General features: G+C 48.1%; 5 protein-coding genes across 5 annotated transcripts; 4 read left to right on the top strand and 1 right to left on the bottom strand.

The window, feature by feature from the left end:
* Window positions 1-1813: 1813 nt before the first annotated feature.
* Window positions 1814-4020, top strand: FPOAC1_013764 (uncharacterized protein; the record flags this gene model as incomplete). Its single annotated transcript, XM_044858105.1, has 2 exons — window positions 1814-2170; window positions 2224-4020. The coding sequence occupies 2 exons, from the start codon at window positions 1814-1816 to the stop codon at window positions 4018-4020; spliced, it is 2154 nt and encodes a 717-aa protein (XP_044700929.1).
* A 5203-nt stretch (window positions 4021-9223) lies between these two features.
* Window positions 9224-10120, top strand: FPOAC1_013763 (uncharacterized protein; the record flags this gene model as incomplete). Its single annotated transcript, XM_044858104.1, has 1 exon — window positions 9224-10120. The coding sequence occupies one exon, from the start codon at window positions 9224-9226 to the stop codon at window positions 10118-10120; it is 897 nt and encodes a 298-aa protein (XP_044700928.1).
* Window positions 10121-16295: 6175 nt separating this feature from the next.
* Window positions 16296-18389, bottom strand: FPOAC1_013762 (uncharacterized protein; the record flags this gene model as incomplete). The annotated part of the gene is made up of 4 exons (XM_044858103.1): window positions 16296-17449; window positions 17515-17589; window positions 17659-18264; window positions 18356-18389. The coding sequence occupies 4 exons, from the start codon at window positions 18387-18389 to the stop codon at window positions 16296-16298; spliced, it is 1869 nt and encodes a 622-aa protein (XP_044700927.1).
* A 737-nt stretch (window positions 18390-19126) lies between these two features.
* On the top strand, window positions 19127-19618 carry FPOAC1_013761 (uncharacterized protein; the record flags this gene model as incomplete). The annotated part of the gene is made up of 1 exon (XM_044858102.1): window positions 19127-19618. The coding sequence occupies one exon, from the start codon at window positions 19127-19129 to the stop codon at window positions 19616-19618; it is 492 nt and encodes a 163-aa protein (XP_044700926.1).
* A 44-nt stretch (window positions 19619-19662) lies between these two features.
* On the top strand, window positions 19663-20082 carry FPOAC1_013760 (uncharacterized protein; the record flags this gene model as incomplete). Its single annotated transcript, XM_044858101.1, has 1 exon — window positions 19663-20082. One exon carries the CDS (start codon window positions 19663-19665, stop codon window positions 20080-20082), a length of 420 nt encoding a protein of 139 aa, XP_044700925.1.
* Between the last annotated feature and the right edge of the window lie 634 nt (window positions 20083-20716).

Here is a 20716-nt window from a genome sequence, read left to right as displayed (position 1 = left end):
ACGAAGGCTCTGCCGGAGGATAAATTTGAACTCTTTATGCAGCGGCTACGCCTCGCTGACTTATCGGAGAAGCTCGTTATGACCAGAAGAAGGGAGCTAGAAGAGGAGCTATAGAAGGGAGCAGCATGACGGCGAGGCCCTCACGCTGAAGGGGCGTGTTGAACAGTAGGATGGCCGCACGGGGTATCGTGTGACCTATCGGTCAGCTGTCGGCGACCCTAGACCCATTCAGGAAAGCATAATAAGCAGACCCCTCTCCAAGGAAGGCGGGGGGAAAAAAGTTGAACAATACATATACAATTAAGGACATCAAGGCGCACGCGATCCGTTCAACACCACCCCTTTCCGTAGAGGTAATCATTGCACGTATCTCACTTGTTAATACTGATCCGCGGGCCCGATATCTGGCAAGACTTCTTTGGCTTGCCCACTTTTATCCGATATGATCTTCAAGCTTGTTGCTTGCTGTCTATTCCACATGACTCATTACCCCGCTATGTCGGGCGCTCAATCAAGTAAAGGACTGCCAACTTTCAAGGCTTGAGTGCCACGATTCATGAATGGCCCTTTGTCGACTTTGGTCGAGAACATGCAGTTGCTGCACTTTTTAGATATCCTGACCTGTCTGTGTGACCAAGATTTGCACTTTTTCAAAGCACTGTCACTGCTCTACTTACGGGAAAAAAAAGAGACATATGACAGCACGCTTGTTGCCTCTCTTCGTCCTGCATGTATTACTACCCCGCTCTGCTTGGCGATAAACTATTGACGGAATGGACATCTCCCGAGCCTCATACAGCATAAACCAGTGATGACTGCATCCGTCCGAAGAACTGCGACCTATTATTTGTTATCTGTGAGAGGCGGAAACATGTAGCCACTTCCCTTTTCACCCATGTCGACAGGGTCATGCAGCCAACAATTATGTTCCAAAGTGATACCGCAGTAGGTCTCTTCTTTTCTCAATAAGACGGAGAAGAGACAACATGGAGCGTACATCTAACCTATGCAAGAAATTACAATTATACAGGCCAGAATTGAATTCTTTTATAAGTATAAGAGATTTTATTTTATTCTTATTAGAATCTTAAGTATATGTTACTGCGCCTTGTTTCCCATCCCTTCTAATATGTTATGTTCCCCTAAAATGACATGCTTCCGTTCGTCCGATAAGGCTGACACGTCGCTTTAAGTGTCGGTCAATCTTTCCGCATTCGAGCCAACAACAACTTGCAGGTAGAAGAAGGCCTCATCATGCATATCGCTTGCTCTGAATTATTGGCTGCACCAATTAACGAGCCTCCCAATAGTTTTACTCTCATCGGGGCATCGACAGGCTCTGCCGTCCAAGCTTTGGTTCGTTAGCTCTCATACAGTCAGGCGACGGACTAGGTTGGCACGAATGAAGACCAAGCAATGTGATTGGTGCTAATGCTATCTCTCACCTTGAGCAATAGCGCTTAAGTGGCCACCTCTTTTTGAAGCCCACAGGCTTTCCTGCACGTCTCTCTAAAAGTTTCCCGATAAGTTTATTTATGCATTGTCTTGCTGCGAAGAATTAGTTCCATGGCGTTGTATTCGTCATCGTTGCTGTATGGCGGCCCACCAAACACTCTGTGCGCTCGTGGAAAATCTCCAGATGGTTGAGGGCGATAAATAGAGTTAAGTCAGACTATGAGTAAATTAAAGAGAGCGCTTGGTCAACATCCTTTAAAACATTTGGCTACTCTCAGACTCCTTGTCGTCAAAACCTCAGTCTGTGCTTGACAACATCATACTTCACTCACCACTCTTAATCTACCAAAAACTCACCATGAGCCAATCTATGCTAACCAGCCCAGACCGGCTGCGTAAGATTGACCAGCTTCGTGAGAGAAACATTGCTACTTACCTTGCCCTACCCCAATTGGTTGCCGTCGGAGATCAAAGTTCTGGGAAGTCATCACTCCTAGAAAATCTGACTGGAATACCATTTCCGCGTGGTCAAGAGCTTTGCACTCGTTATGCAACCCAGATCACTCACCGTCGCGATGCTATATCTCGTATTACTATTGGTATCATTCCAGGACCAACGGCCACAGCAGAGCATAAAGAGAAACTCCATGGTTTTACTAAAGAGGTGTGCACGGCTGATCAGCTCCACGCCGAGTTCCCGGATATTTTAATTGAGGTACAGACACCGTCAATTATCTTGGGAATCCAATGCTGACTTTCGGGTAACAGGTGAACACACTTATGGGGATCAAAACGCCCAGAAACCCTGGCGGTATTAAGACGTTTACTGAAGACGTGTTGAAAATCGAGAGATGTGGACCAGATGAAGATTATCTGACAGTCATCGACGTTCCTGGAATCTTTCGTATCACCACCCAAGGAGTCACTACAGATAAAGATCGCCAGTTAGTCGAAAGAATGGTCAAGAATTACATTCGCGACAGCCGCACAGTAATTCTGGCTGTTCTTCCATGTAACGTCGATATTGCCACTCAGGAAATTCTCGCCTTTGCTGAAGACGTCGACCCAACTGGTGAGCGTACGCTTGGTATTCTTACCAAGCCCGATCTTCTCAAAGAACGCAGTGCGAAAGCCGTTGTCTGCGACTTAGTCCTGGGTAAACGACGGCCTCTTACCCTTGGTTACTATGTCGTTAGGAGCCGAGGTGGCGACGAGGAAGATTCTAATGCGGATGCCGACTTGCTGCAACGTGAAGACATGTTCGAAGATGAGCCTTGGACGTCTCTGCCAGACCACAAGACCGGGGTCAAGGCTCTTCGGGAATGTTTACAAGAGCTTCTCGGTCAGATCGCTGACAAGGCATTTCCTAAACTTCGATCCGAGACGCGTCGCAAGCTCATTGAGAAGCAAGAAGAGCTAGCGAGTCTTGGACCTCCACGCCAGACAGAAAGACAACAGCAACAGTTTCTAGTCAGCGTTGCGAGCAAGTTCCAGAACATTGTGAGAGCGGCATTGGATGCTGACTACTCAACACACCAAGCATTCGAAGATGACAACTTACGTCTCATCACGGAGGTTGTTAACACGACAGATGAATTTGCTGTCGACTTCGAAGCCTGTGCGCACACCTACAGTTTTGAAGCGATAAATCGGACGAAGCTTTTCTCTCATGAAGTTCCTCGACCAACTTTCTCTAATTTCGAAGATGAGGAGGAAGAGGATATTGATGATGAGCCACCTACTCGCTTTGATCTGAACTTGTTTCCCGATCTAGAGGGCATCATAACAAAAGACTGGATTTCACGTCAACCATCGATAGGAATCATGCCTTGGATCACTCAAATGCATCGACGTTCTCGAGGTGTCGAACTAGGTACTTTCGGGCCACGAGTTCTATCCAGCGCCTTTCAAGAACAGTCTATTTACTGGCAGAAGATGGCAACACAGTACTTGAGTAAAGTCATCTTATCCGTCCACAAGTTCATACTGGGAGCCCTCAGGAAAATCTGTTATGAAACTCATATTCTCGATGAGCTCATATCTGGCTTGACGCCTGATCTCCTTGCCAAATATCAGGATGGTATGAACCGAGCCATTCACTTGGTTCATATCGAGAGACACAAAAAGCCCTACACGCTTAACCATTATTTCAACGAGAACTTACAGAAAGCACGGAACGACCGAATTAATAAAGCTCTGAAAAAAAAGTCATGGAGCGATAAAGATACTGCGCAGCAAGTTGTTAAGCTTGATGATATCTCATCAGTGGTAAACAACCAAAGCAATTCCCAGCATACAGCAGAAGAGATACACGATATTCTCCAGGCCTACTATAAAGTGGCCCGTAAGCGCTTTGTCGATAACATCTACCACCAGGCCGTTGATCACTGCTTGCTTTCAGGCCCATCAAGTCCTCTGATTCTATTTTGTGAACAGTGGGTGCTGGATTTGAGTGATGAGAAGCTACAATCGATTGCGAGTGAGTCCCGCGCGACTCAGGAAAAGCGTCAAACCCTGCAGACAGCGCTGCAGGATTTAGCACAAGCTATTGAGATTTTAGGTTAACTGGCTGCAACCAGCCAAGCAAGCCGTTTTAGGATTTTAATAGTATTTACACTAGCATTAAAAATAGCTATAAACTAAGGCTGTTTTCTTTTTATTTAGAAAAGAATGAAGTTCATATTACTGAAATTATTAGTACATTTACCTTAACTATAGCTGTCAGACAACAGCTTCAAAAAACACCACCAATGTTACGATTGGCCCCTATAGGCAGCTGTAAGCACCACTATGATCGCTAGCACAGTGATTATAGCCCGATCTTTTGCCCTGTGGCCTAACGGTTAGGTGCAACCGTTACAACCAAATACATCAAAATCCCTATACAAATTAACCCTCCAGTGTCATAAAGAAAACAATGAGCTCTCAAAAAATACAAGATTGCATAGATGATGATAGCTTTAACCCCCCGCCTTCAAGGGCAGCCCCGACCCTTCAAAAATAAGAAGCAAAAAGAAGGGTATTTACACCCTACATCAGGAAATGCGCGAGGCCCACAGACTAGGTACCCGTTGGCTCGAGCCGGGGGGGGGGCAACTAAGCAAGCTTAGTTGGCCACAAAATCGCGTGACACCTCCGCACGGCCGGCTGTCTGACTTTGGCGGCTTCTTGCACCAAAAACACATGAAAAGCTAGACATAAATCAGTGAAAATAACGAAAATTTGTCCAACCTTCAATATGACCTCACAAGCAAATCTCCTCGCCGGTCAGGCCGTTGTTCGGTCACGCGTTCGCCACCGAAGGGGCCTGATTCGTAGCGCTACAGGAGCTCTGCAGCAGCCTCTCTCGGTTCGTGAAGCTGCAAAGAGATATCGCGGCTCTAATCGCGGGAGCATCTCACGTGTGATTAAGCGGCTAGAAGCTGCAAATACTCTTGATGCTTCGGAATTGGTAGATGGAATCGTAGGGCGGCCACGACTTTTGACGGATGAAGAAGAAGAAGCTATCGTGAGCTTCGTTATATGGATGGATAGGTCAGGATTGCCTGCCGCAAAGTATGAGATTGAAGATGCAGCAAATACCTTGCGCCACCGCAGAGATCCTGAAGCAGAGCCTCTGAGCAAGATGTGGTACAGCCGCTTCCGAGATAATCATCCTGAGCTTCAGAAATCGATACTGAAGGCAAGGGAAGTTTCTCGTGCCGAATATGAAGCCGCAGGCATAGAAGAGACCAAAGAGTGGTTTCAAAGACTTCGCGAAGTCATCGCTAACTATAATATCGGTCCTTCTGAGTGTTGTAATGCTGATCAGGCCGGTATTAGAGTAGGGATACTGCGAGAACGAGTGGAATGCCTTGTTGTACGTACGAAGAAGAGGTCGGCTGCAGAAGTCGTCTCCCCTGAGGATCGTGAGACTTGTACCGTTATCGGCACGGGCAACGCAGCAGGAGCAACAACTCCTCCTTGGCTGATCTTCAAAGCCTTTCCAACCTTGGAGTGGTCAAACATCGATGCAGATCCTGATATGCGATTTGCACAGTCGGATACAGCTTTTTCCAACAGTGAAATAACGCTCGAGTGGGCAAAGCATTTCAACCGCACCTCCTGGGAGAAATCTACTACTGTACAACGTCGTCAGCTTGATTTTGAAGAGTGGTTTGGGTGTAACGAGCACCTAAAGACGACTGGTGATACCTTCAGTCAGGAGGTCGATGTGCCTCCAAAGACCCTCCACAAGGATCGTGATGATCTTATATGGCGACTGCTTGTTATCGATGGCTTCTCCGGTCATGGCTCCTTTGCCTTTCGAGAATACTGCTTAAAGTTCAATATTCTCGTGGCATATCTTCTTCCTCATTCAACGCATATCCTTCAACCAATGGATGTAGGCGTATTTCAATTCCTGAAGAATGCACACCAAAAGAAGCTTCGTGATGCATTACGGAAGGGAAAGTTGACTTTTAACCGCCGTGACTTTGCAGGAGCTTTTTAGGTATGTATGAAATTAAGGATCTCTTAGTTTCCCCGCTTTCCACATACTAATCTCATAAAAATCAGGAGATCTTCAATGAAGGCTTCACAACTGCACATATCATCAGAGGGTTTGAAAAGTCAGGAATCTTTCCACCAACACCCGAACCTGCAGTCACATACCTTATGAAGCAGAAGCTGAAAAAGAAGCAGGCTGTTAATCCCGCTTTTTCTTCACTTCTTCCGCCTGAAGCACGCTTCACTCTTGCATCTGATACTGCTAAACGCGTCGGCGAGCGTTATCACGATATCCTGAGCTCCCCAACAATTCAGGGCTTGAAGCATATCAAGAATATCGTTAGCGAAGCTATTCTACTTGAACAGGTTGTTGAAAGTCATGTAGATGACCGCCGGGCCCGTATTGAGAAGAGGTATAACCAACGAAAGAGAGGCAAGCGAGGAAAAACTATAGGGGATTGTTTTCTTAACATAAGCTTACAGGACCTACGAGACCAACAGACCGAATTGCTTGCTGATGGCGAGAAGAAGGATATACGGCAACAGCTCCGTTTGGCGCGAAGCCTAGCTATCCGTGAGCTTGATTCAATTAAGAAAGAGTGGCGAGAGAATAGAGAAGTCACTATTGAAGGGCTTCCAAAGTGTGACGGTTGTGATTCCCAAGGGATAAACTAGTCCGTACTAGGTTTATGTTGGCAGATGCGTAGGGCGTTGTCACTGAGCGGTAGCAAAGTGTCACGTCTCTTAATAATGAATAGTGCGGGTAAGGCGTATTCAGGTAAAGAAGTTTTGTTGATAGCTGGTAGGCCATTGTACTAACTAGTGCTAAGAGAATGTATATATACATGAGGGTTCACTTAAGGGGAAGTGAGCCTGCAGGTGATTGGTAAAAAAGGTGGAGTACACGTGACGCTGGGACAGGGATCGTGACACAAAGAGGCTACAGTTTAAGCAGTGGCTTGAGTACACAGGAAAGAATGTGGAATATTACTCTATCGATGAAAACCGTGCTGATATGTCAAGGAAGCTTAGTCAAAAGGAGGAATTCTTCACAATTGATACACAGCGAGCACCGGAAGTCAATGAGTCTATTCGCAACGCTCGATTTGCTGCAAAGCCGCTCAGCGCAGTAGATTAATCAAGGCTCAATCACAGTGATGATACTGTTGACTTCAACCTCACACAACCTCACGCTTATACCGATAGCGAGCATGAAGATAACCCTAACGAATTCTCTGATCTAGATGAAGTGGCGATGCCCTCATCGCCGCCGTGCCTGCCTGACTACGAGTCACTTCCTGAATCACTTTCTGAGTCACCCCTGCCCTACTCAACGCCGTGCCCGACTCAACACTAAGGCCGATCTGAAGATTCCCTTTACAATCTCATCACAGAAAGAAGGAATACAGGCGCCGCCAATCAAGGAAACACATCTACAGCATAATTTACGTGGGAGGCTGTTCTACAAGGCACCAGTGTGGGAAATAGGCGGTCCATAGTGGGCTGTTGGACTGGACCGCCTATTCAGTCCAGTCCAGTCCGGAAAAATTGCTGGACCAGGTGGTCCAGTCCAGGGTCATTGGACCGCCTGGACCGCCCATTTAAGGCCCATATTGTTAGGTGAGTAAATAGTGCAATCTGATTGGTTGAGCTTGGTGGAAACTATGATTATTTGACCGGCCTACATACCTTCGAAATCTATAAAGCAGATATTGCAGAGTAAAAAGTTGGCCGTACGGCAGGCTGGCTGCGCAGGCGGCTGCTGAAGCATAACTAGGCACAACAACACCGAAACTTGATCGCCATACCAAATTTTGGTCCGACCTTGGCACCAGTCCAGTTAAGGCAGGCGGTTCAGTCCAAGCCCTTTGGACTGCTGGGCGGTCCAGTCCAGTGCTTCCTGTTACATAGGCGGTCCAGTCCAGGGTGTCTGGACTGGACTGAACCGCCTATTTCTCACACTGCAAGGCACCCGAGCCTGGCCGCCGCTGTAGCTGCCTCTGCAGCCCGAAGATAGTCAGTAGTCAATTGATATCACGAGAGACCTCAATTTATCTCTTCTGTGCAATTTCTGACCTTTCCGACAAGATTTAAGCACCGTAATATGAGAATTGTTGAAAATCACACCAAAATCACACCCCCGCAGATGTCACGCGATTTTGTGGCCAACTAAGCTTGCTTAGTTGGCCCCCCCAACTCGAGCCAACGTGTACAGTTGTAAAGTATGTGATGTAGCTTTATGTAGCAATGCTGACTGTTGGTACTTCTATTACACGCCAATCTGGGTGTAGGTGAAAGTACCAATCATCACGGTCATTTTGATTGGCTCTTCACCCCTGTCGTGACCTGGTGGTAGTCTTGTGCCGCTCAAAGAGATAAGTTCCATATAAGCTTAGTTATAACTATAGTTATTGTTAGTAGGATTAAATTCAATTCTAACATATGAAGGCCTGGTCCTGTCATAATTGACAGTGCTAAGTGGCACAAGCCTTGTAATCGAACTTGTTACCTCCTCCTTCAGTCCTGCGCGCCTCACTACCCCGCCTTGCTCGGCGCTCAATCAAACATGGATTTGACAACTTTTGAGGGTCACACAGCATACTTTAAGGATGACTGCAGTGGTCCCGGTAGCCGCGGCCTGTTCATTAATCACGGAGGTTGAAAATATGCAGCAGATCCCGGTACCATCCATGCCCACGTGTGGCCGCGCAACGTAGAATGGTATTTCGACGGATCATAATGTGCCCACCATTCTCTTAAGCTGCACACCCAATGGCCTTGTACATCAGTGACGTGGTCACTTGCCCACCATTAACCCTGTGCTCGGACTAACATGTGTCGAAGCCTGCCTTGTTTACCCTAGCGAAAGGGCTTTGTCGCTGCAGCCGATCAAGCTGGCCGCTTTCAAGCCTCCGACAGGGTTTGCAACGAACCCAAAGACAGCCATGTACTACGGTTGTTTTCTTTTTCCATCAAGTGCTCCCGCAATTGTTCAAGCCGACCAATGGTGCAAACCGTTGTTTTTACAGCTTAGCCGGCTGCAGGCTCGTATAAGTAACTTTGAACACCACTATAATTATTGTTTAACATCTTCACCCGGTGATCATCAGGGCGCCCGCAGATAATAACTCATATATTCGAATTTGGTCCACCCGCCACGACCTGGCGTCTGATACAAATAAACCTATACTTTCCATTCAGTCTGTATCTACCTGTTGAGATATAGGTCTCAATTGCCACTAGGATCTCAATCCTTTTTCTTTTCAATACTACCATCACCATGACGAATTGCCATTCCTCTCATTCCATCAGCGATTCAGCCCAGGACAATGACTTATCCACCGTGGAGATCAGGTCGACCCACCAGCTCAAACGACTGCTACAAGATCTCGCCGCGCTTCCCATCAAACCACCTTCGATCTACCTTGATGCATCAGGTGTTGGCCAAGATCAGCTGCTCAACTTACAATTTCTAGTGCCGCCAAAGAATACACTATACGTGATCGACATGGGTTGTCTTGGTGCCACGATTCTGTCCACTGTCAGTGACAATGGCGAATCACTCCGCCTAATACTTGAGTCAGAGGCTATCCCAAAAGTAGGATTCGACATCCGCGGCATGTCCCGACTCTTATTTAATCAACTGAATGTGTCGCTTGGTAACATGTATGACCTTCAACTTATGGAGCTCGCGAGCAGAGACGATGGGCAGTCTAAAAAGTTTCTCGCTGGGCTCTCGCAATGCATTGTCCAGGACATTCCAGACTCCAACATCGTTAAACGTCGTTGGCTGCAGTCAGATGACTCGACTGACATGTACCTATTCAACTCTCGAGGCCATGTGCCTCGGCAATCTCGGAGGCGTTTCGAGCTATTTCCTGCCCTGTGGGCGGTTTACAGGCGCAAGCTTGGTCTTCCTGGGGAGCTTGTCTGGCTTCGTTTCGCACGTGCGGAGTCCCAGGAGAGAGTGCAAGATTCTAAAAAAGGCCCGGGAAAACAAGACAGACAAAACTTGGGCCCAGAGAGTTGGTGGGATCGCGAACAGAGAGAGGCTGCTATTGACGATTGGAATGATGAACTTCTTATGGAAATTAGAGTTGGACATTGGAAGCTCAATGATGACGCTGAGTGGGTTCCCACACACAAAGAAAATAACGGAAGTATCGACCAGTTTTGAGGTAGACTTTCAAGGACAACAGAACCGTTACATTATCTCAAAAACTGGGTCAGGCGTAGCATGGCAAGTCCGGCACGACAGAAGACTCTTCGGTAATCCGGCGATTCCGATTGTAAATGTCAGCCACATACCACCACGGCAAAATCACTGATGGGGATTGTGTTACAACGGCGCTATGAACTGTCTAGACAGTTTGCTATTTTTACCTTGTTTTCGTTTGTAAGATTGCGATACTGGTGCTGGCAGCCAGATCATAGAAGAAGTAAAACGCAGCGTTCGTGTAGCTTCCTCCTATACCGGCAAATACTGAGTTCCATCAAGTCACAAAGGGCGGCGGCTAATAAGCGGACGGGTACCCGTCCTTCTAAAATGGGACGGGTCCCGTCCCAATTGCCATATTCAGTCTAGCCCTCTCCGCTATCGGATTGCCTCCCGCTGTGCAATTCCACTACCATCCACAACCCCTCTTTCGCCACCACCCCTCTTTCGCCAGGCAAAATAAAAAAAGCTCCACCAAAACTCACCAACTTCACTTACACAGAATTTGACCAAATTGACAGAAATGCGTAAAATCATTCATTTAATGAGTCATAAGTAGATCAATCTATTGTACTCTGGTTTTTTTCACTATCCGCTGCGACCGCCTGGTTGGTTGGTGGGGTATGTTTTCCTCTCTGACTTCTATGACCGAGCCAGCCTCCGATGCTGACTCTTGCTCGCTTGAAGAGATAAATTCCACCCCGATAGGCGTATAACGAGTCGCCCCTTCTGGTATGGACTCTTTACCAGCTAGAGTCTCTCCAAGAGTCATGAAACGTTTGTTAGGATTCGGCACCGCCTTCCTCTTCTTTCCTCTTTTCAGCCGAGCCAATTCTTCCTCTAGGCTGGCAATCCTCTGCGTATGCGCCGCTACTGTCTGCTGGTGAGCTTCAAAGCCCTTGGCTATCACGTTGTATCGTCTCCGCGTCTTTGGTGTCTTGTTCAACCCAAGATCACGAATTTGACGGCTCGTCTGTGGCGTATCGTCCGAGCCAAGATACGGCCTGGGTTCAGGAGTCACTCTTGGGCTGCCGTTTGGCCTATCTTGTTGGATTTCAGGGTGCCGTAACGCTTTCGCACGTGAAATTGGCCAGTTTCCAGTGACCCTCCAGCCTGACAGTATGTTCTTCTTAGTCATTCCAACTCGGCGAGCTTTGGCGTAGGCCCTGATGAAATTGACCTTGTCCATCGGAGCGGAATCAGTCAACGAAGCGAACCTTTCCAACTCTCGTCGATATGCAGCCTTCAATGCGTTGAATACTCCATTGTCCAGTGGCTGGAGTCCATGAGAGCAGTGTGCTGGTAGATAGCAGCAATAAACGTTGTTCAAAAAGCACGTAGCCATCCATTCATCCTTCCATCACTCAGCACTAATCTTGAGGTGGGGAAAATGGAGAACATACTGTTGCATGGCTTCCATGACCATCTAAAATGATCAGTCTAGCGTCTGACTCGTCAGCAGGTGTAGTCTGGGGTAGATAAACTCTTTCAAGCCATTCAATGCCTATGTGGTCATCAGTCCACCCGTTGGGCGATGTTATGTAATACCAGTCTGCTATCTGCTTGAACTCCTCAAGAAACCATTGTTTCTGCAGTTCTTTTCCCTTGAAGATTATGCCAGGAACTAAAGCGCGACCGTCAGCAGTGACAGCTTCGATGAATGAAGTCCAATTTCGAGTTTGTGGTCCTTTGAGAAAGGCCTTGCGCTTCGGGTCCGCGCTTCCAACGACCAGGCTATCTAGACCTGAACCCAGAGGGTTAGTCGGCCAAAATTCAAGAATTGACAAGGAATAGAGGTGAATGCTTGCCGAAATCAGCCATAATACCGCCTTCATCAACGTTGACGGTGTTTTCAGGCTTGATCCAGCCATACTGGCCGTCCCGGATATCAAAGTACCAATGAACCGCTTTAGGGGTAAAAGAGTCGAACCTTTTAGCTTCTTGACGTCTACCCATCTTGGTCTTTAGATCTGCGCGGCGATTGATAAACTTGATCGCCCAGTTGCGTCCTAAGTCGGGATGTTCGCCCTGCTGTCTCAACAAGCCCATGATACAAGCGCGGATCTGACTGTGGGACAGAGCATAGCCCAAGGACTCCTGGCGGAGGATCCAGAAAGCTAGCCTATCTTCTTGGCTCTTGGACAAACGTCGACGAGGCTGGATCTGGTCTTCAGCGGCCCCACGGCCGTTAAGTCTATCGATGAGGGTCGTTCGGGGCACTCCTCTTCTCTGGGCCGCTTGAGGGAGTGAAAGACCATGATCGGTAATATCCAATATGGCCTCGGCCATATCGTCCTCTGTATATTCCCATTGAAGTCGTGATTTAGGCATTTTTCTTCTGTTGTCGAGGGTAAAGATCAAAAATCACGAGAAAGAGCGGTGAGGAGGTTAGTGACCATATTAAAAATATTTCAATAGCATGACTTACATATATCGCGTGCCCAGCACATCCTCAACAGGTCAAAATAATTATCGCCACTCATTTCTATAACCAATAAAAGAAGCTTCTTTTAGGTAGCTATTTATTCTGGCCAACTTTCGTGTAAGTGAAGTTGACTAATTTTGGTGGTGCTCTTTTTTTTTTTGCTTGACGAAAGGGTGGGGCTGTCGAAAGGGGGGTTGTGTATGGCAAGGATGTGCACCACTCAATTCAATCAACCGAATGGCCCGGTGGCGGTGAGTTGACCTGGTCAACCACTCTCTCCAGTGGCGTTGATCAATTATCCGTCAAATTGAGTTGAATGGACACTGGTTGAAGTCGTTGATCTCCAAGCTGAGCTATTTCACTCCCACTCTTCCATCCCCTTTTCTTCACATCCCACCTCCACCCATGATCCTTCTTCCGGCCCATCACCACTACCATTCTCGGTAGGAAGTAATGACACGTCCAGGTCGTCAATCACCCCAGCCCGTAACCACGATCGCAGCACTTGACACATTCCTATAATGTCCGCGTCCAGCCGATTTCGTAGTGGCGTCACCATCCGCCCTGCCGCTGCAAACATCCTCTCGCACTCTGCTGACATCGGCTGGATCGTAAGGAAGTCCAGCGCCATTCGTGAAAGACGAGGATACCGACGTTTGCGCTCATGCCAGTATGATATTGCATCTCTAACATCGTTATCTCCATCCTCCCACGACGACTGCCATAATTCGAGCTCGTCAATATCTTCATTGATGTCGTCAGGCAAAGCCGCTTCCTCTTTCACCAAACCGTATCCGAGAACCGGCCGCGTGCGCTCACAGTACGCTTGAAATGGGTTGTAGTACTTTCGCTGCCGCTTCGCAACTGGTTCGTCGTCCACGGGACTCCGGACCACCTGCAGGTGACGATAGTCCGATTCCCACACTTCTCGGACCATCTGCTTCGCCTTCATCACCCATTTCGTGTTATCCTTCCACTCATTCTCGAAATACCCCCACCGGAAAGCCGGGTGCAGCGCTAAGGCCGTGTAATAGATTGGTGTCTCATCCAGCTTGCTGTAGTACTTGTTGAGTTTTTCCCAACCCAGATTAATATTGATTCGGAAGTGCTCCGCGTCGGGTATCTCAGAAGCAAGCTGCTTATAGTCCTCGAGCACTTCCAACAAGAACTCGAATCCCTGGATAACCTCCCATACATTCCCGTACGAGCCAACCCACCCTCCTTTCCGCTTGCGTTGTTGGCCATCGCCTTCTAGAGTCTTCACGGCATCCTCGTAGAATCCAAGAAGCTTAGCCAGGTGTTCCAGGACTGCCCAGTCATTGACCGTAAGCTGGTTTTCCTCCAAGCAAATCCGGGGCTCCCTCGCAGACTTTCTGAGATTCCCTGTCCTCTTTGATCTGTTGTCCTGCTCCCACTGTTGACGATGCTTCAAGACGAGTTGTTCGATGAATGGTCGAAGAATGATGGCGCGTCTAATCATGTATAGTTGAGAAAGCCACCGGGTATCGTTGTCAATGATCAAATCGACCGGCTGCCTCGCTCTAATACTGGGATCCGAGGATAGATCGAATTCGGAGCGTTGTATACTCCGCAGCAAATAAGTAAGCTGGTCCGACCTTCGGACGTCAACCACCAGATTGTGCAGCTTTCCGACAGGTCCTTTGCGCCGCCAAAGTGTGTGCTCCGCCTCAGACAGAGCGGCTTCCCCTGACAACTGCTCTTCGAAAGCCTCGACGTTGTGGCCAAACAGCAGCGCTTTGGCCGAGAGATTTAGCGTATGGCCGAAGCAGCGCCCACGCCTCGTCGACCCGACGAACCCGAGCTCGCCACCAATTACCTCCATGGCCTTGTCGTTGCTTTCCGCGTTGTCCAGTGTGAAGTACCCAATCTTATCCTGGATCCCATAGGCGTCAAGGACGTCCAGTATTTCGGCCGCAATGTTGTGTCCGAAATGGCGAGTCCGCAATTCCGGCACACCAAGCGCCAGCTTGCGTGGCTGGCTTTTCTCATCCCGAAAGAAACAAGCAATCCCGTACAGGCTGTGCCTGTTGCCTGACTTCCATCCGTCAAAGGAGACGTGAATCAGGCCGCATGACTGCTTCAGCGCTGCGATGACCTTATCCTTATGCATTTCGTAGGCCGAGAGGACTTTGCGGCGGATGGTTGTCCTGGTAATATTGGCATCCGTGATCTTGACAAGTGGGTTGAGGTATTCGAATATCTGGCGTAGTCTTCCTTGCTCACAGACGCTAAATGCGTGGTTTTCCTCGATGATCCATTCGAGTAGGAGGCGCTGGAAATGCTTGCGGTCGAAACCCTTGGCCAGACTGTTCGCAATATCTTGTTCGCGCGGGAGTCGCGTATCGAGCTTCATCACTTCGGCGATGGACCTCTGATCCTTGGCCTTCAACTTCTCGGCTTTTTCTCAGCGGCTGATTTCGTCTTGTCAGGGGGAGCGCGTATTCCATGGCCCTTGAATAAATGGGCGTTCGCATTCTGGATTCCCTTCTCCGCAAAGCTTCTGGGTTTGGGATTCTTATTCTGGATGCAGCGCCTGCAGACCCACCGCCGACTACCAGAGGAATCCTCAACATCGTACCCAAAACTCCATACCCACGATGGTGTATCTCGGACGCGTTGGGACCACACGTAATCCGGGAAACAACGCCAGAGGTACTGATGCTCTACTTCTTCATGTGGTGTTTCCTCTCGCAGGCTGGGAGCTGGCGTCGCTAAAGAGGCCACTGCAAGTGTTGCGGAAGATAACACGTCAACGTCGTTCGTGGAGGGCGCTGTAGACTCCATTCCTTCTGATTCAGAGCGTCCAGCCGTATCACGGTCGCGGAAGAACGCGATCATGGAGCGCGTCGGCACTGATCTAATCGGGAAAAAACCCAAAGGTGGTGAACTAAACCATATTAAGGTTAGTGTGACGGGAAGGGTGGACCACAAAGACTCAAGATGCCAAAACCTCTTCAGGAATCACGAGTCCTATTACCAGCTACCCTAAATCCACCACCTTCAATCCATTCAATCAATGATAACTCAAAATGGATTGATGTTTATGTAATCCTTATTCGATGTTGATTGACGTTGAGTTGACGTTGATCGTCAATCCATTCAACATATTGAAATACGTTGAGTTGAGCACACCCTTGGTGTATGGTATATCTTTGCATTCCGTGGCCTAATTCAGGGCTGCATGGCAAGACCTCAGGTCTGGTCCCTAAATGTAGTCTAGTTAGTTTGTTCATATTTGCAAAATTTATAAGTGTCGAAATAAATTCCGCACCTTTCTCGAGGGATGTCACAGCCCAGGGCGGGACAGCTTACCCTATAGTCATATAGGGTGGATCCGTAGCACGTTGTACAATAGTTGTATGTTGTGAGGTAGTGTTGTACAACTTTACAACAGTTGTACAACAATAAGGTCACGTGCAACGACCAAACGGGTAGAATTAAGATGCCATGGCTCTATATCTTCGTCTATAACATTCTAGTCATCTTGTAGGCCTACATCCATAGGTGCTAAAAAGGCGGGTTCAGTCAAGTTCCCACACGGGTGTAGGTAGCAACTGTAGGTTACCGCAGAAGCTTCCGCAATTGAATCCGCTACTCCCAGAACCTTTTGCATTGACAGTGGGCAATTACGGCGACTAGTCCTCATCGACAACCCTGTAGTCAGCAATGATACAGCTAGACTAGGGTATCTTAACTACCGTTCAACCTAGCTGCGTGCTGTTCATTGATTGTCCTATAATCCTCTGGTCCGTAAGGCTCAGTAATCTCTTTAAAGAGCCCCCGCTTCCGATGCACCGGGAGCCCCAAGTCTGCCATCATCATATCCATGAACGGCACAGCCTCAAAGATGAAGTCCGGTATATTGGCTCCCGAGTCCCTTGGATAACGCCACTTGCCAAAGCGGTTATGCAAGACTGTCTGCCAGTGTACCTCATCTAGCGTCATAGTCTTTTGAATTGCATTCTTGCCTTCGTTCATGTCATTGAGTGTTGTACTGGACGCAGTAACTGCCGAACTTGGGTCGCGAGCTAGAGTTCCATCGAAGAAAGCGCTGATCCAAAGACCCTGGATGTGTGCACAAGTACCGTTGCTAAAATTTGTTGAGTATCCCGTAAAAGCAATGTCCTTAGTACGGAGAAATTCTGCCGTACCGGGGACCATAAAGTGATAGAGCATCAGAGGCGTATGCGATGCTGTTGGGGTGAGGGATTCATCAGTAGCAGGCATGCTGAAGGCTTTTGTTTCGGTAAGAGGCTTATAGTTTGGGTTGAACTTCATTGGCGTCTTGAGCATTGGGAACCGCTTCTGAATCTCCTGATCAGCCCGATCAAGAAGGGCAGTACAGTTAGCAAGGCCTTCATCTGGGATGTTGCCTTTATCATCGGCGATCGGCACATAAGGAAGCCCAATCTTGCGGTCAATGCCCTCAGGCAAAAACTTCAGAGGTGAGAATGGCTTCCAACCAGTAACCGCGACAAAAGCATCGGAGGCAATCGTCGTTCCTTCTTCATCATCAAGATGGACCTTTCCCTCACTAAGATGCGAGAGATCCGACTCGTAGATTTTCACGGTGCCATCACGTATCGGCTGATAAAAGTCGGTTGCATAATTGAAGATGCCAAAGGCTGTGCCAGTATGCATGGCTGAAGCAGTTGGTTTGAGCTTTTTGAGCTCAGGATGGGTATCAAACTTCATTTTGGCAATGACATCGCTGGCGAGAATCTTCCAGAAGACTGAGACGATGGCGCGACCGACGGCTGTACCATGCCAGAAGGATTTAATGCTGTGGTAGCCACTATCTTGACCCCAGATGCATGGAGCAAACCAATGAAGCAAACGGATATCTACCGTGAGATAAACATTAGCACTGAAACGAATACTGAATCCGCAAGCAACTGTCTAGACTTACTAACGAGCTTCTCAATCCATACTTTGAAAGGTGTCACGAAAGAGGGAGCCATCCAAACAGGACCATGACCAGTCGCTATGCAGAGGAAGCATTGTCAGTTCAATGGTCCATGACACACCATGGCTTGCTCATCACGATACTTACGTCTGATGATCCAATCAACTTGGGCACCATGAGTTGCGTACGCATAGACAGCGTCCCAGCCAGACTTGGTTCCCCCAAAGACAGTGACACTCTTTGCTGTATTGACAGTATCTTTGTACTTTTGGAAGTCTCTGCTGTGAAAGAGTGGTCTGTTGTATTGCTCTTGCCCTCTGATATGGGGCATCAATGGCTCGGAATCCTGACCCGTCGCCACAATTAGCCTCTTGGCGAAAACCCTGGTAGGAAGTTCGGATTCCTCGTTCTTGATTTCAAGCAACCAGCCACCGTCGTCTTGATGCTCGGCCGATAGAACCTTGGTACTGAGTCTCAGGTGTCGGTCTATGCCGAACTCTTGCGCATAAGCCTCGAAGTAATTATGCATGACCTCTGCTGGAATGTACTGTAGTGGCTTGGCGCCGAAACGTTCGGTGGCCATGGAGAAATCTGGATACTCATAGGTTCCAAGCAGGTTGTTGGACCTGAGGCATGGGTAGATGCGCTCATTGGACCAGACACCACCGACGGACGCGTTGGCATCGAAGATAGCGAGGGAATGGTGTGGGTGAGTTACGCGATACTGTTTCGCAGCGCCGAGGCCGTAGTAGCCTTGATTAGGATGAGTTAATTGCTATCAACTGACGAACGAACAAGATGCACAGATCCGCAATGTGTTTCAGTTCCAATGGTGATGACTTACCGGCTCCAACGACAACCAAATCGAAGTCTTCCATCGGCAGAAGCAGGAATCAACTGCAAGAAAGTCTATTCAGCTAAACCGAGAAGAGGCTAGAAATATAGCTTGGAAAGGAGGGGTGACGCAAGGCTGATCTCCAAAGTTTATATCCCTTTCAACCTCCAGGGATGAGCCTTATCAACCCCTGCCGACCCCGCCAGGAATATACAGTGAGATGTTACGATCCCCGTTATTACATCACGTGTACCCCACTTATTCCACCTATTAGACAGAGTCACCACGTAGTCACGCACTGGCCAATAAGCATCCATATGGAATCACCGCCACGGACTCACGATCAGCAGCGACTCTCAGGAATCATTGGCGATTATCAGAATCACCCAGTGATCCTAACAGAACTACACGACTCCACCAAGTATATATACATTCATTTAGCACTAGATAGAACTTAGCTCACCAGCTATCAACAAAACTCCTTTACCTGAATACGCCTTACCCGCAGTGATCGGAATGGTCTGGTATGAGTTGGTATTGGTATGGTAAATACCGCCAAGACTTGGTATGGTTTGAAGAAATCTCAATACCATGGTATTACCGGTATACCAAGTCATACCAGTAAGGCTAAAATGGGCTAAAAATAGGCTGAGTTGGTGGCGCTAGGCGGTTGGGTTAAGGACCAAACTGGCTAGCGCCTCAAGGTCAAGAATTTTCTCGGCTTAAAATTACAATCCTACAACACGTAGTTGACCTATTTACGGTATTGAGGTATCACATATGGAATCTCCAGTTCCAACCTCGCCGTCCTCTCCGGCTACGAGCTCAACGCCATTATCCTTCAAGACTCCTACACCGTCGCCTGCTCCCACACTACTTGTCTCGACGCCATCACCGGTTCCCCTTCAGTATCCCGAGCCTCCAGACGAATTTGTACAAGACAACATCACGTACTTGAATCGCGAAAAGACCACAAAGAAAGCAGCCCGTCTGGGCTCATCATATGTATGGAAGTATGGTCTTCGCTACATCCGAGACAGTGATAAGAAAGAAGTGTATTACTGCCACGAGTGTGCAGCCGGAAAGCATAAGCAAGAGCTATTTATTATCAATGGCAGAATCGATTCCCTGAAGATACTGACCTTCCACCAGCGTACTATGCAGCTCAGATACTCGACCCATATCGAAAGTGGGCATGGTTCAGGCAAGAATGGGTACTCCAAGCCGGAAAAGAAAAACAAATGTAGTTTGATAACGCACAATCTGCGGTGAAGCAGCTCTGGGAGACAGGGTATAAGGGAAGATACGCCGTTGAGATGCTGCCGCCACCAGTCAGAAAGGAGAGATATCCTGACCCAGCATTTGATCGCCAGAGGGAACACAAACGCATTAGAATAGACGCTCCGGTCTCTGCAGCTGATTTGTATGAACAATACATTTCCACCGACCGGCTTCATGACGATGAGGCAGGTTGCGATGAGGCTACCGCATACTGGCTATCCCGTTATGACTCCCAAAGAGATCTTGCTCGCTTCGCTCTGGATCTGTTTGCGATCTCGCCCATGCCAGATGAGTGTGAACGCCTTTTCAGCAGTGCAAAGCTTACCATAGTTGATCGCCGTGGTAGGCTGAAGGCGGATATTATAGAGGCCTGTGAGTATCTCCGGGCTTGGTATGGAAAGCCCCGATTTGAGGAGAACAACGATATTGAGGACAGTGAGAACGACGACGATTAAGTCACTAGCTACAGTAGTAGTATAATACACTTTCTTTCTGTTGAGATATAAGTCTCAACAGCCACTAAGAAATAATCCCTTTTTGTATTTCAACACTTTCACCCTTCTATAGCTTTTCGACGTCGTTCTTAAAAGTCTTGGCATCCTTAATGGTATTATTGGTCTTACCGGTAATACCATACCGGTTATTATGTAAGCATCTGGTATGGTTTGGTTTGACCCCCCATACCAGACCATACCAGACCATTCCGATCACTGCTTACCCGCACTATTCATTATTAAGAGACGTGACACTTTGCAACCGCTCAGTGACAACGCCCTAGGCATCTGCCAACATAAACCTAGTACGGACTAGTTTATCCCTTGGGAATCACAGCCGTCACAGTAGCCCCTATTCGCTGTATAGGGTAGATTGGCTCACTCGATCTGTTGCGCAATGCACTTGACCTCCGAGCAAACACGCTGGTCTCTACAAAATATCCATCATGCAAGTTGAAGGCATAGTCGCTGAAGTTCTCCTGGCGAGAGCGCCTTACTGGCATTGATTCCACCCTGGTTGGAATTATCCTTGCCAGCTGTCATTTCGACGCCTAGAAAGGTCATCTACGCTTTACCCCCCACTGGCGCTACCCAA

The sequence above is a fragment of the Fusarium poae genome (genome assembly GCF_019609905.1).
Source record: "Fusarium poae strain DAOMC 252244 chromosome Unknown contig_3, whole genome shotgun sequence".
In the NCBI taxonomy this organism is placed as follows: Eukaryota; Fungi; Ascomycota; class Sordariomycetes; order Hypocreales; family Nectriaceae; genus Fusarium; species Fusarium poae.
Note: the sequence above shows the minus strand (reverse complement) of the source record. Positions and strands in the feature narration are given on the sequence as shown.